General features: G+C 34.0%; 1 protein-coding gene and 1 pseudogene across 1 annotated transcript; both read right to left on the minus strand.

Moving 5' to 3' along the window:
• Positions 1-248: 248 nt before the first annotated feature.
• On the minus strand, positions 249-4105 carry LOC120121786 ((E,E)-geranyllinalool synthase-like). The gene is made up of 12 exons (XM_039141071.1): positions 3734-4105; positions 3478-3670; positions 3171-3391; positions 2592-2715; positions 2340-2461; positions 2023-2240; positions 1801-1916; positions 1593-1691; positions 1220-1435; positions 1021-1150; positions 685-936; positions 249-602 (listed from the first exon to the last, which is right to left on the minus strand). Exons 1-12 carry the CDS (start codon positions 4056-4058, stop codon positions 288-290), a joined length of 2331 nt encoding a protein of 776 aa, XP_038997002.1. The 5' UTR covers positions 4059-4105; the 3' UTR covers positions 249-287.
• Positions 4106-14748: 10643 nt separating this feature from the next.
• LOC120121904 lies at positions 14749-15453 on the minus strand (annotated as a pseudogene).
• Between the last annotated feature and the right edge of the window lie 262 nt (positions 15454-15715).

The following is a 15715-nucleotide window of genomic DNA, read 5'->3' on the forward strand; positions in this document are numbered from 1 at the left end:
AAGAAAGCTTTCAAATGCTTATAATTAAGCTTTTATTGTTGGATGATAAAATTTAAATACAAATGGAGTATTTATAGGTTACAAGAACCAATCTAAACCACTCATTAAAATAACCACAAAATAATTTAAACCATTGAAATTAAAAATGAGAAAAATACCTAATTTTCACCTAACTAAATTCATGTAAGCAATGACATTAAAACTAAATTGATGTAAGCAATGACATCAAATTAATTTAGGTGTAGACTTATTTAGGCTAATATTGACTTCTCAACAAATAACGTTGATCACTTTGAGTTGGATCCAATATCTAGAGGGATATATATTGCCTTTTGGATGTCTTGAAGCATATCCACGTTGGAATCATATCTGTTGCTCGAATGGAAGAACATCTGGAACACCTTGACGCATGATAAGTGGAGAAACTTGGATTCTTTTGGCAATTCTCCCAATCTATCATCCATCAGAACATGTTGGAGAAACTCTCCCCACTTGTTGTCAAGTATTTCTCGAACATAGGCAGTCGAATCTTCGATGTCTGCTCCGGGGTTCTCTCTCATATACAGTAAAACATAGTTCATTTTCCCTTCTTCTTGTTCTTTCTGTGATTGTTTGGATAAATTATTAGCAATGATCTTGTTTAAATAGAAAGGAACAACATCTGGAAGATTCAACGATTTTCACCTGATAGCTCTGTATATCGTTGAGTAAACGAGGTATAAGCATTGACAATTTGGTAACAGGCTGGTATTCCCCTGCCCTAACTTTGCAGTCTGTTAGGCTTGGATTCAACAGATACGAAGCTGGAAGAACAAGGGTATGTAGAGCAATGGATACCATTCCAGTTCTAAGGTATTCTTCTGTTGATGGAACAAATCCACCCATGCTCCACTTTGCCCCCGCCTCCACAAGCCATGAATTAAACGTTTCATACCACTTCATTGTAAATAAAAACAGAAGTTATTTAGTTTTCGAAGGGAAAAAAAATAAGTGAACCGCCGATTTGTTGTGTAATCTTACTGTCTGCTGAAGAAAAAATGTGATATCAATTCCATTCTGATGCAGAACTTTAGCTACAATTTCAGTGACGAGATCATCAAGGGCATTAAAGATGGTCTTACCGTGACCACTCAATCCCTTAGCATCCCATCTACAATACGTTTCAATTACATATCAGTGGATTGAAAATTAGCCTGTTGGTTCTGTGATTGGAAATTACCTTGCGATTGCATCGGTGAGGCTGTTCAAGTCATCGAAAGAAGCTTCCGTATCATAAAAATCGTCGGCAATGGTTATCACAACGGCACTTTTTGTGATTATAATCCTAACTTCAGAGTCATACGGCAATGGGATGCTGGAAGCAATGGCAAAGTAACAGTACGTAGTTCTTTCTCGGCCAAATCCCATGTCGCTCATACCCCTGCTCTTGGACCACCTGTATATATAATTTATACAGTTATTTGGCTGGTTAGTTTTTGTTTTCCATAAAATTAAGATTAAATACTAAATCTTGAATTCTGATCTGATGATGACGATAATATAAAAGAACATATTCTGATCTGATGATGACGATGATATAAAAGAACATGCACCGTGTAACTTCCTCCAACTCATTCCTGTATGTTGACTGTCTAAACTCATACTCCGCCACAGCAAGTTGCAATAGCTTCTTATTTAACAGGGTTGACAATCTGCTTCCAAAAGGTTTGATGTTTAAGTATTTGACCTTGACGATGCATTTCTTTAAGATTTTTAATCATTTTAGTAATGTCAAGTTAAGCTGATATTATATATGTATACCTGTGGGAGGAGGTCTTGCCTACCCACAAAATGGTATTATTGCTGTCCTCGATCCATGCTCTATGGTCCAGACGATCCAGTCGAACGATCCATGGAAATCTCAGTTCGTGCTCCATCTGTTACACAATCACAAACTAGGAAATCAATTTTAGTTACATTAATATACCACTAATTCTCTTTCTATATATAGTTTTTAATATGATGCGGGGAGGATTCGATTACCATTTTCTTCAGCCCGGTACATCCAAAGCTAGTATCTTTCAACGCAATTTTCTCCAACACTTTCCTAGAAAATGATCTCGCCTCCTCGAGCTTATCTTCTCCTGGAAACTTAAGATCTGTGGCTCTATAAACATTGAGCATGGTGATTGAGAAGTATTCGTGATTTTCTTCGATATGAGCTCGAACTTTCTCATTGTTCATGAACCAACATAATCGACCTGCTATGCGAAACATAAATATATATAATCATATTTCTATGATGTTGTAAGAATTTAAAAGAAACCAAGACGAAGGTTTTTTTTTTAATTGAATCGTACCAGGCGATACGGTATAACCATGCATGCGGAGTAGTCGAAATGCTAAAGAATCTTTGTGCAACTGGATTGCCACATCTGCATTATTGCTTGACTTTTCTGGTGACTCGAGAGTTTTGTAATTCCTGAAAGTTTTAATAATAGATCGACGTCAAAGGCTAGGGATGTTTATCAATCGTGGTAGTCGAAAAAGAGAGTTTTGGTTTTTATTGGAAGAATATTAATGTTACAGTACGTGTGTATTTCCTAACGTACCAGTAAATCTTGGCCAAATTGTCTTCAATTTCACGTGTAAAATGGTCAGCTAACCCCAATCTTTGTAGGTGATTGACCAAACAAAGCCTTATTAGCTCTTCATCCATGGGAAAAGTTGGTGGAACTGCATAAAAATTAATTTGTTCTTTTTAAAAGAACACTTTTATGAAGCAATCTAATCCATGTGATGTCTTATGATTAGAAATAAAATAAAATGAATTTGATTTTAATTTTAATTTTTTCTATAATAGGTTAGATTTAACCAAATATAAATCCTTAAAAAAGTAAAATGCAAAGTGAGTAGTGTATTGACAGGCTTGAGGAGATTTCTTCTGATTCTTCTCTTCAAGCTTATAGAGAGGTCATTTCCCTTGTTGATGCTCTTTTTAATCTGGGATTGATTGGTAAAATACGTTTAAAGCGTGGTTTTCAGTTTGTCGTGGTGGTTGTTTATCGGTAAGATACATTTGAAGTGTGTGGGGTTGTCTCAATCTGCAGGTTGCTGTTTAGTTAAATAATAATAAATTTTGAGGTAACAAGGCAAATGCAGAACAAACGTTGAAGTTTAATTTGGCTGACCTCCATTAGCACATCTTCCGACTACCATTTGCAGATAGGATAGAGATTTTTCATTTCCAGTAGCCATGAAAGCACGTGCAGTGGCAGCAGGAGATTGGAACAATGAACCATCAGCACTCAAGTGCATGGTTATGTCTTCTTCACAAATATCGTAAGATGAAGACAGTGCTTCAAGATATGATAGCAATGGAGGATAATACTGATGGCCAACGAGTTCCTCGCTGCAAAAAATATCACGTTTAATTATATAGCTAAGGGTTAGATCTCAATACATCAAAAAATTCAATTAAACACCGAGAGGAATTACGCATCAAGGAGGCTTTGCCGTTTGTGGAAAATGTCGAACAACAAGCCGTTATTCTGGGAAGGGAAGGCAAGGAGGATCCCAGCTTCACGTGCAAGTTCAATCATTCCCGGAAAAACAATGGTAAACCAGCGAGGAAGGTCGTCGTAGGTCTTTGCAAGGATCTTCTCAGCGTTTTCTTGAACAAACTCCAGTCCTGAACGTTCATCAAAATTACGACTAAAATCAATCAAAACTAAAAGTAGAGAGAGAATAATACCTCGCTTGATATTATTAGCTCCAACATTCCACCTGTGGAGTGCAATTAAGCAAGCCAAAGTAGCAGGAAGAGAGTCGATGGTGGGATCGCCATGGGCGTCCACACAGTCTCCCCAGTACCCTTCTTTAGTCTGGTTATTGGCCACCCATTCCAGGCATTCCTCAAACATGAAACATGTCTGGTCGGAACCAACTGGAATCATGGCTAACCAGGCAGTGTCATACGCAGAAGCTGAAACAAAAGAGTATGGATCCATGTCCGATAACATCTCTTCCTTTATCTCTCCCACTGAAGCTTCAATATTTGAAACCTCTGAACGCCCCATTGCAGGTAAGAGAATTTAGTTAAAATCCGAACACTTAAATTATACTATTCTTAGAAGAAGTACTATAAGTATTGGTGCTTAATTGTTTGGATTTCTATTTATATAGGCAAAGCTCCCGCACATGAATGTTGCTGTTGCAACGTTTAGAAGGCGTTTATTGTGCATCTTTACCCTTTTAATTTCATTTCTCAGTTCCCAAAGTTTAACTCTGATTAATTTAGATTGATTTTCCAACTTTAACATAACATAGTAATCCAACTTTGAATGATCGATTTTTCAATTTTAACACAGTAATTCGACTTTGAATGATAGATTTCATATGGTGCGGGGAGCAGCACGACTTTTAATATCTTTTGGTGTACATTTTGACATATTTATATATTATAAAGATGATAATTAATAATTTATTTTTACACATGAAGATTTTTTTACTTAAATTTATTTTTTTATTTTTAATTTTTTTACGGAACCAAACGAATTATATAAGAGTCATCTCACTAGAAATTAAAATATATTAAAGAATTAAGAGTTTGCCCCCTTTTTTTTGCCATCCATAGATTTTCTTTTTTATCTTTGTGACCGACAACAATACTAATTTTGATGTTTATCGTCGACTACTGATATTTATTATTTTTTTTATTTTATTATAGTACATATTTGCTTTTTTTTTAATTTTTAATAACTTTATCTTTACGATACGATTTTATTTTTACTTATGATAGGGATGTGTATTCAGTTTAATTCAATTCAATTTTTTGATAAATTATGAACCAAACCGCACTTTGCAGGTTTTCAAAATTTAAAACCGAATAGTATAAAAATCACAATTTGATTCGATTCGGTTCGATTTTATGGTTTTTAATTGTTCACTATTTTTCAAACTCAACATCTAAATTAAGCAAACTTAAGCTTGAATTGATTGTCTATATACAAATTTAAATGCATAAAAATATTATTAGTTTTAAGATTTTATTTATTTAAGTTTATTTGATAATAAATTCAAAATAAATTTATTTTGGATAATTATTTCCTTTTCTTTTTCTAATTCGGTTTGTTTTGGAAAAAACAATTTTCATATGAAAAAATCGAAACTGAACCGAATTGTATAATTTTATTTCTAAATCAAACAGAAACTGAACTGCAAAATGAAAAATCTGAACCAAATTGAACTACATAGCTCGATTCAGATCGATTTTTTTGATTTTCTAGCTTTCATTGCTCAGCCCTACTTTATGGCACATTTTTTTCGTTGTTGTTTTCGTTTATATCTTTTTCTCAAAGTTGGATTTGATATTGTCACGACTTATTAAGATGGTGCTTATTTGTTAAGGTTGGATTTGACATCGTCACGACTGATCAAGATGAAACTTATTTATTATAATGTTGATCTTCTCTGATTTGGACTATTGGATTTGATTTGGATACGTGATTTGCATCGTGAATAGTTTTTTCATGTTCTTCGACTCTAATTTACGATTTGTTGGTGATATTTCAACAGTCTTATCTCCTTTTGTGGTTTGTTTGTCGATGCAGTAAAATATGTTCATATCTACCTTTTGTTTATGTTTATTTGGTTAGATTTATTTACTTTTTCATTATATGGTTCTTATGTGATATTAAGTAACTAACTAACTTTTGTGTTAATACTTATAAAAAATATCATTATTATATATTTAATTTACGATTTTAATTATATACTTTCATTATAATTTGAATATTTTTTATTTTTAATAAAATAAATTTATATATATATAAAAGAAAATCATCTGAGTTTATGGTTGTAAGCACCGGTAGAGGACCCACTTTAACAAGTGGCAGCCGTGGTTGTAATGGGTGGTTCATAGTTTCGGAAAAGTATGCTTGGATAAATGTGGAGAATTCGGCATATGACAATTGTAGTGGTCCAGTTCACGATGCTTGTGGACACTAACATGGTAATCTTCGAGCATTATGTCATCCTCTTTTATTGATTTTGATCCAATTATTTGTTGTAGGCCGCTCCATTCCTAATTATTTAACAGATGCTTGGTTTACAGAATATAAAATTATTTTTAAAAGTAATATTATTGAAATATAATATTATTATAAGAATGTTATATTATTTTGTTTGGTTTATTTAGTAAATATGTAAGATTACAATATTTGATTAAAAGAATATAAGATTACTTAGATGTATATTTTATCAAATTATTCTTATGATATATATTTTTTTAAAGTTAAAATTTAATAATAATTTATAAATATTTGAATGAAAATTTATAAAAACATTTTAATCGTTATACTATCTAACTTTTGAGGAAAAATACATTTAATATATAATTAATATAATTAGTATATTAAATCTATATTTTTAAATAATATTCATATGTATCTTATTTATTTATATAAAATATAATAAAATATTAAAAAATAATATTATGATATTAAGTGGATAAATATACATTTTTAATATATAAGATCTTATTTTAATAACTAAAAGTTAAATATTATTTTAAATAATTACATTTTTACGACAATATAATTTTTTCATCCCATAAAATTATAAATAATAAATATATTGAATATTAAAAATATAAAATATTTTAAATTCTCAAATCTATTAATATTTTAGCAAATCAAACTCTTTGAATATTATTATTATGTTTATAATTTTGACTAAAGTACAAAAAAATAAGAATTCAGAAATATTATTATAAAAAAATACATTATTCTAAGGGTATTTTTATCCAAAGTGATAGGAATTGTGTAATACCTAAGAATTTAGAGGTAATGACATTCTCGCCATTTTAAAAAAAAGCCACTATTAAGAAAAGAGTATTCATGGGTAATAATCTTTCCAGTGAAACAAACGTGAGAATGCAATTCCAGTATTATACAATCTCCAAATCCCTTTAGGTTTAATATATAAATAACACAAAATGTTTCATTATTTGATAGTCCAATATTATACCAATAGGCTCTACAACCTTCCCATCCCTATATTCAAAAGAAGAAGAAAATTTGAGCCCACAAAGTAATCAAAGCATTTTTATTATTTGTCTTTTCATCCTTCAATAAAAAGCCTATGACACTCATTTTATGGGTGAAAATTATATTAAAAATCTGAAATATTTAATAAAAATATAAATTCAGTTTTCAATAACTTTAACATATTTTTTTCTACCTTTATGTCAGATTTTTCTTATTTTTAGCACATTTTCGATCATTGACCTTTTTTCGTTTATCCTTTATATTAAGGTTGGATTTGGCATCATCACTAATGATTAAGATGAAATTTATTTGTTATCAAGATGACATTTCTTGCTTTGGACCCTCGAATTGAAGTTGGATACACGATTTGCTTTTGTGGATAGTTTTCTCACGTCTATCGACTCTAATTAGCAATTTGTCAGTTGTTTTCAATAGTTTGATTATCTTTTGTGTTTCGTTTACCGATACAATCATATCTATTCATATCTACATTTTGTTAAAGTTCAGTTGATTAGATTTTTTAATATTTTTATTGTATGGTCCTTGTGTGATCTTAAATGACTAGTTTCTTGTGTTAATGATTATAAGAGAATGTCCTATTATGTGTTTAGTTTACAATTATAATTGCAAACCTTCATTGTTGTTATGAATATTTTATATTTTTAATAAAATTAGCGGTTTCTATCAGTCAAAAGAAATGATGAATATTTTTAACTGTTTTGTAGGAATTTTTAATCTTAATTTTACATATAATTTTCTTCTTTATAGTTGAAATTATTGATAGTTCTTCAGTTGATAGTTATTTGATTATTTTTATTGATCTACTCTTAAGGATGATAATGGGGCAGAACGAGTTAATTCTCTCTTTTATGTTGAAAGTCTAAGTTGGTTGGCAGCCGACTGCTTTGAACAAAATTAGGCAGCCAACTTTTGTTGAAAAAATTAAAAGGGATAATTAAAATTAGTCCTTCACTTTAGGGTATTTACAAGATTAGTCCTTAAGTTTCAACTATAAATACCCTAGCTCGTTTAGCTTCAAAATCATCCCAAAGCATTCTAGCTTTCTTCCAATACTAGAGAGAATTTAGAGAGTTTCTTGAGAGTTGTTTTCTCATTTTTATCAAGAGAGAATTATCATTGTTTTCTCCTTGGTCGATCGAGAGAAGTTGTAATTCATATTTTCTCATAGTGAAATTCTTCTACCATTGCCCGTGGTTTTTACCCTATATTATTTAGGGGTTTTCCACATAAATTTTGTATCTTCTTTATTTTCATTTTTATTTTCTCAAATTATCAGTTGCGATTTTGCTCTATCCGATAGCCGTCTTCCGCAACAATTGGTATCAGAGCCAGATTAGAGTGTGTAATATCTACTTATTGTCTTTGTGGTTGCCACAAAAAGGTGGATCCTTCAATATAAGAAAGTAAGAAGTTATTACTCATTCTTTGAAGGTTCCAGAGAACTATTCACGATAGTGAAATAGTGGGAGCTATCTAGAAGCTATGACAACGAAATTTGATATTGAAAAATTTAATGGGAGAAATTTCTCATTGTGTAAATTGAAGATGAAGGCCATCATGAGGAAAGACGGTTGTCTAGCAGCTATCAGTGAAAGGCCGGTGGATTTCATAGATGAAAACAAATGGATCGAAATGGACGGGAATGCTATGGCAAACTTTCATCTAGCATTAGCAGATGAAGTATTGTCAAGCATCGAGGAGAAGAAGACAACTAAAGAGATATGGGATCTTCTCACCAAATTGTATGAGGCCACATCGCTGCACAATAAAATTTTCCTTAAGAGGAAATTGTACACTCTCCGTATGTCAGAATCTACTTCAGTGACGGAGCACTTAAACACACTAAACACGTTATTTTCTCAGCTTACATCCTTAAGATGTACAATAGGAGAACAAGAACGTGATGAACTTCTACTTCAAAGTCTACCTGATTCGTATGATCAACTCATAATCAACTTGACAAACAGTAATGTCACCAGTCTAGTCTTCAATGACGTTGCAGTTGCTGTTCTCCAAGAAAAAAATCATCGCAAAAACAAGGAAGACAGACAAGTAAATATGCAACAAGCAGAAGCATTGATAACGATGAGAGGGAGATCAATAGAACGTGGCCAAAGCAGCAGTCACAAACATGGTAGATCGAAGTCGAGGAGCAAGAAGAATTTAAAGTGCTACAACTTTGGAAAGAAGGGTCACTTGAAGAAGGATTGTTGGAGTCTAAATAAAAACTCCAATCCACAAGGTAATATCGCAAACACTTCAGATGATAGAGATGCTCTATGCTGTGAAGCGTCAACCACCACGGAAGGCAGAAAAAGATTTGCAGATATATGGCTCATTGATTCAGGAGCAACATATCACATGACCTCAAGAAGAGAATGGTTTCATCAGTATGAACCTGTCTTAGGAGGATCTGTGTATAGTTACAATGATCATGCCTTAGAGACCATTGACGTGGGAACCATCAAATTGAAGATGTATGATGGAACAATTAAAGTTGTTCGAGATGTGCGGCACGTGAAAGGCCTGAAGAAAAATTTATTATCCTACGGATTGTTGGATAATAATACAAGGAAGATTGAAACACGAAAAGGAATCATGAAGGTGTTCCGTGGAGCGCTTGTGGTGCTGAAAGGCGAAAAGATAGTTGCAAACTTGTACATGCTGAAGGGAGAGACTTTGCTAGAAGCAGAAGCCTCTGTTGCCTTATGTAGTTCAAATTCTGCAATGCTATGGCATCAGAAACTTGGACACATGTCAGAACAAGGAATGAAAGTCCTTGTGGAACAAAATCTACTTCCAGTCTTAACAAAGGTAACACTTCCTTTGTGTGACCATTGCATAACAAGTAAGCAACACCGGTTGAAATTCAACAAATCAAATTCTAGAGGCAAAAGTGTTCTAGAATTGGTTCACTCTAATGTATGGCAAGCACCAGTTACATCCCTATGTGGAGCAAAATACTTTGTCTCATTTATTGATGACTACTCCAAGAGATGTTGGGTGTACCCTATCAAGAAGAAGTCAGACGTATTTTCAACTTTCAAAAACTTCAAGGCGTGGGTGGAACTTGATTCTGGAAATAAGATCAAGTGTTTCAGAACAGATAATGGAGGAGAATACATAAGCAAAGAATTTGATGACTTTTGTAGGAAAGAAGGCATCAAAAGACAGTTCACAGTGGTGAACACTCCTCAATAAAATGGAGTGGCAGAGTGGATGAACAGAACCTTGTTAGAAAGAACAAGAGCAATGTTAAGGGATGCAGGCCTAGAAAAATCATTCTGGGCAGAAGCATTCAATACCGCCTGTTATTTGGTGAATCTAGCTCCATCAACTGCAATAGAGCTGAAGACACCAATGGAGATGTGGACTGGTAAATCAGCTGATTATTCAAACCTCCATATATTTGGAAGTATTGTGTACGTGATGTATAACTCCCAAGAAATCTCAAAGCTGGATCCAAAATCCAGGAAATGCAAATTCTTGGGGTATGCTGATGGAGTAAAGGGGTATCGCTTGTGGGATCCCACTGCCCGCAAAGTGATCATCAGTAGGGATGCCATCTTTGTAGAAGATAAGCTACAAAGAAAAGAAGACAATGATAGCACTGAAAAGTCATAGACTACGCAGATACATATAGAAAAAGGGGTTGAATAATGAGATTCTTCTGAAGCAGAACCAGCACATGATGAACAAGAACCAGAGAGTTCTGAAGCTCCAACAACTCGTCAATCAGATCGTATGAGAAGACGTCCCAATTGGCACTCAGATTATGTTATAGAAGGAAATGTTGCATACTGCCTTTTAACAGAGGACGTTGAGCCATCAACATACCATGAGGTAATAAACAGCCCAGATGCTTCACTGTGGATGATGGCGATGCAAGAAGAAATCGAAGCCCTTCATAAAAATAATACATGGGACCTTGTGCCACTACCACAAGGAATGAAGCCAATTGGTAACAAATGGGTCTTCAAAATCAAGCGAAATGGTGACGATCAAGTTGAGAGGTATCGTGCAAGACTGGTGGTCAAAGGATATGCTCAAAAAGAAGATATTGATTTCAATGAAATATTTTCTCCTGTGGTTCGACTAACAACAGTTCGAGTAGTTTTGGCAATGTGTGCTACATTGAACTTACATTTAGAGCAGCTAGATGTTAAAACAACTTTTCTTCATGGAAATCTTGAAGAAGATATTTACATGCTCCAGCCTGAAGGTTTTGAAGAAGAAGAAAAGAAGAACTTGGTTTGCAGGTTGAACAAATCTCTGTACGGTCTAAAGCAAGCTCCGAGGTATTGGTATAAGAGATTTGATTCCTTCATTATGTGCCTTGGATACAACAAACTTAATGCAGACCCTTGTGTTTATTTCAAGAGGTCTGGTGATAACGATTTTGTTATATTGCTGTTGTATGTGGATGACATGTTGGTTGCAGGACCCAAAAAAGATCATATTGAAGAATTAAAGGCACAACTGGCTAGGGAATTTGAAATGAAGGACTTGGGATCAGCAAACAAGATTCTCGGGATGCAAATTCACCAAGATAAAAGTAATAGAAAGATTTGCCTTTCACAAAAGAATTACTTGAAGAAGATCTTGTCACGATTCAACATGCAAGATTGTAAGCCAAATTCTACCCCTCTTCCTATTAACTTCAAATTATCCTCCAATATTAGTCCTAGCAGTGAAGAAGAGAGGATGGAGATGTCTCGAGTACCGTATGCATAAGCAGTGGGAAGTTTAATGTTTGCTATGATATGCACAAGACCAGACATTGCACAAGCAGTGGGAGTGGTTAGTCGATACTTGGCGAATCTAGGCAAAGAGCATTGGAATATTGTAAAAAGGATCCTAAGATACATCAAAGGGACCTCAAATGTTGCATTATGTTATGGAGGATCAAACTTACTAATCAATGGTTATGTAGATTCTGACTATGCAGGGGATTTGAATAAAAGCAAATCTACTACATGATATGTGTTCAAAGTTGCTGGTGGAGCTGTAAGCTGGGTTTCAAAATTGCAGTTAGTTGTGGCTACATCCACAACAGAGGCAGAATATATAGCAGCTACACAAGCCAGTAAAGAAGCAATTTGGTTGAAGATGCTATTGGAGGAGCTTGGGCATAATCAAGAGCATGTTTCTCTGTTTTGTGAGAGTCAAAGCGCCTTGCATCTAGCAAGGAATCCAACATTTCATTCAAGGACAAAGCACATACGAGTTCAATACCATTTCATTCGTGAAATGGTGGAAGAAGGGACGGTAGATATGCAGAAGATCCATACCAAAGATAATATAGCATATTTCATGAAGAAGGCGATCAACGCTGATAAATTTACTTTGTGTCGATCCTCTTGTGGCCTGTCAGAAACGTAAGCAACATGATGGTACAAGGTAGAAAGAATGGTGTGAAGATATGATTGTTCCAATCAAATCTTCAAGTGGAAGATTGTTGAAAGTCTAAGTTGGTTGGCAGCCGGCTGCTTTGAACAAAATTAGGCAGCCAACTTTTGTTGAAAAAATTAAAAGGGATAATTAAAATTAGTCCTTCACTTTAGGGTATTTACAAGATTAGTCCTTAAGTTTCAACTATAAATATCCTAGCTCATTTAGCTTCAAAATCATCCCAAAGCATTCCAGCTTTCTTCAATACTAGAGAGAATTTAGAGAGTTTCTTGAGAGTTTTTTTTTCTCCTTTTTATCAAGAGAGAATTAGCATTGTTTTCTCCTTGGTCGATCGAGAGAAGTTGTAATTCCTATTTTCTCATAGTGAAATTCTTCTACCGTTGCCCGTTGTTTTTCCCTATATTATTTAGGGGTTTTCCACGTAAATTTTGTGTCTTCTTTATTTTCTTTTTTATTTTCTCAAATTATCAGTTGCGATTTTGCTCTATCCGATGACCGTCTTCCTCAACATTATATATATATATATATATATATATATATATATATATATATATTTAACCAACACTATTTGTTTTATTGGCCGGTTAATTTGAACGGGATATAACATAGAGATCCATTATAAGGATGATTCTTTCAACTTAGTTTGATCTATTCACAATGTTAGAATTTGAACATTGATCTTACTTAAGGAATCTAATATCTCTTTCCACTAAACTAATCGGTGAATATACAATTAAATTTTAGAATCAACTTTAAAATGAGTAAATTAATATTTAATTTGAAATCAAGTTTCACATCAGATTTTATATAAATTGATTAACATTTAATTTAAGATTGAATTTAAAAATAAACATGTTGAATCGGATTTGGACAATCAAAACTCGTTCTGCCCTATTATCATTCCTAATGGTTATTGATTCTCACGGCTCTAACAATCAATTATTTTATATTATTATCGTTGTTGTTATAAGGTGTGAAAATTGACATTTTATCTATATATTATATTTTAGATTTTACATTCCTCTTTATTCTATCGTTCAAATGTTCTTTTAAAGCTTAATAAATATCATGTATTTAATCACATTTTTCCAAGAGTCATTTGATCAAAAGAAAACTTTAGAAATATAAAATTAATTTAGTAGAGAAGTGCATTTATTAACTTTGAATGATCAAACTTTGAATGAAGGCGTCTTGTCCCCGCACCATCTGAGAACGTAAAGTTTGATCAATCAACTACAAAGATTAGGGTTAGCTGACCATTTTACACGTGATATTGAAGACAATTTGGCCAAGATTTACTAGTAAGTTGGGAAATACACAAGTGTAACATTAATATTTGTGAGAATGCAGCCATGGAACTAACAAACGTGGAAGGAGGAAATGTAAAGAGAGATATATGACGAAATTTTTTTTATTGAATAATACTCTACTTCAACCTCATACAAAGGTATGGCTTATATAGCCCAAGTAAGCAACAAATCATAACAAACTACTAACAAACTAATAACAAACTAAGTCCTAACTAATAACAAATAATAACGAATCTTTATTAACATTCTAATATATTGGAACACTGCAGAAATGCACAAGAAGAAACAAGATAATACTTTCTTGATTGAATAGCTTGAATGAATTTACAATATGCAACCTTATGGTTTTATACAACGCTGCAACAATCTCCTGTAACTAACTAATAAATTTATAACAACTTAGCTTCTAGAACTTCTCTATACTCAGATATGCATGAGCTGTACATACACGTAATGCATGACACTCCACACACACTTTTCTTTCACACGCAAGTTGCATCATACTCTCAACACTCTCCCTGCTTTCTCAACCTTCTTAATGAAAAGATGAACACTTGAATCGAAAGTGTCGATGCTTCCTTCCATTTGACTTGAATCAAAAGTGTCGATGTTTCCTTCCGTTTGACTTGAATCAAAAGTGCCGATGCTTCATTCCGTTCGACTTGAATCGAAAGTGTCGATGCTTCCTTCCGTTCACTTAAATCGAAAGTGCCGATGCTTCCTTCCGTTCACTTAAATCGAAATTACCAGATGCTTCCTTTCGTTCACTTGAATCGAAAGTGTCGATGCTCCTTTCGTTCTTCTTATTCACCTTTATTTCTTTCTTCTTCATCCTCTTATACAAGATTACTTGACATATTTTTTTCTCTAAAGGCCTATATTATCATACTTATTACAAATTCACCACCAAGTAATTATAGCCATTTTATTTTACCAAATTGAAAAAAAACAGTTGATGCAGTAAACCACGAACTCCTTTAGATAAAGAATAGGACCACCGCCGGTTTAACACGCTTGCTATGGCTCATCAACTGGTCCTCTACATCCAAAGTCCAGAGAGTAAGATTTTCCCTTAGCAGTTGCATTATGAGAGTGATGTCCTTGTATAACTCTTCTCCAAGCGTATCTAGCTCTGCAATGGCTTCATCAAAAGCCTGTTTCTCAATAGTGCAAGCATGATCGGGAGAGTTCAAGATCTCATAGTAGAAGACGGAAAAATTCAAAGCCAAACCTAATCGGATGGGATAAGTTGGGGCCAGCTCAACAGTCGTAATGTCCTGAGCAGATTTATAGGCAATGAGCGTGTTCTCGGCAACCACTTTCCGGTCATCGCCAGTCTTGAACTCAGCCAAGTACCTATAGTAATTCCCTTCATCTTCAGGTAAAATACATTGGAATCACCGTCCCATCGGCCGGAACGAGCTTCTCTTCGAGGAGGTTTAAGATTCCAGCGCAAATCTCGGATAATTCGGCCTCGATCTTGGCCCTGTACTCACGGATGACGAAGACGTGGTCGGTGTTATCACATCTTTCCTCTTGCTCGATGGAGGAGATGATTCACTAGGAGGCACGACGAGCGCCGATCACGTTCTTGTAAGCGATAGAAAGGAGGTTTTGCTCCTCGACGGTGAGTTCATCGGGGACGGGACTGCGGAGACTACGTTCTCCATGAGCTTGACCATCTTCTACATCAACAAGCACGATGAACTAACAAGAACACCCTGAGTTATGTAGCAAGAAAACAGGAGGCTCTAGGAACTTATGACGATTGATACCATATTGGAACACTGCAGAAATGCACAAGAAGAAACAAGAGAATACTTTCTTGATTGAATAGCTTGAATGAATTTACAGTATGCAACCTTATGGTTTTATACAACACTACAACAAACTCCTGTAACTAACTAACAAACTTATAACAGCTTAGCTTCTAGAACTTCACTA

The sequence above is a fragment of the Hibiscus syriacus genome, unplaced genomic scaffold, assembly GCF_006381635.1.
Source record: "Hibiscus syriacus cultivar Baekdansim isolate YM2019G1 unplaced genomic scaffold, ASM638163v2 tig00110383_pilon, whole genome shotgun sequence".
NCBI classification, from domain to species: Eukaryota; Viridiplantae; Streptophyta; class Magnoliopsida; order Malvales; family Malvaceae; genus Hibiscus; species Hibiscus syriacus.

Coding starts and splice junctions, on each gene's coding strand:
- LOC120121786 (XM_039141071.1), bottom strand. CDS start 4,058: ATGGGGCGTTCAGAGGTTTCAAATATTGAAGCTTCAGTGGGAGAGATA. Junction 3,671..3,733: donor AGCTAATAATATCAAGCGAG/GTATTATTCTCT, acceptor ATGAACGTTCAG/GACTGGAGTTTGTTCAAGAA. Junction 1,917..2,022: donor GTACCGGGCTGAAGAAAATG/GTAATCGAATCC, acceptor ATTGTGTAACAG/ATGGAGCACGAACTGAGATT.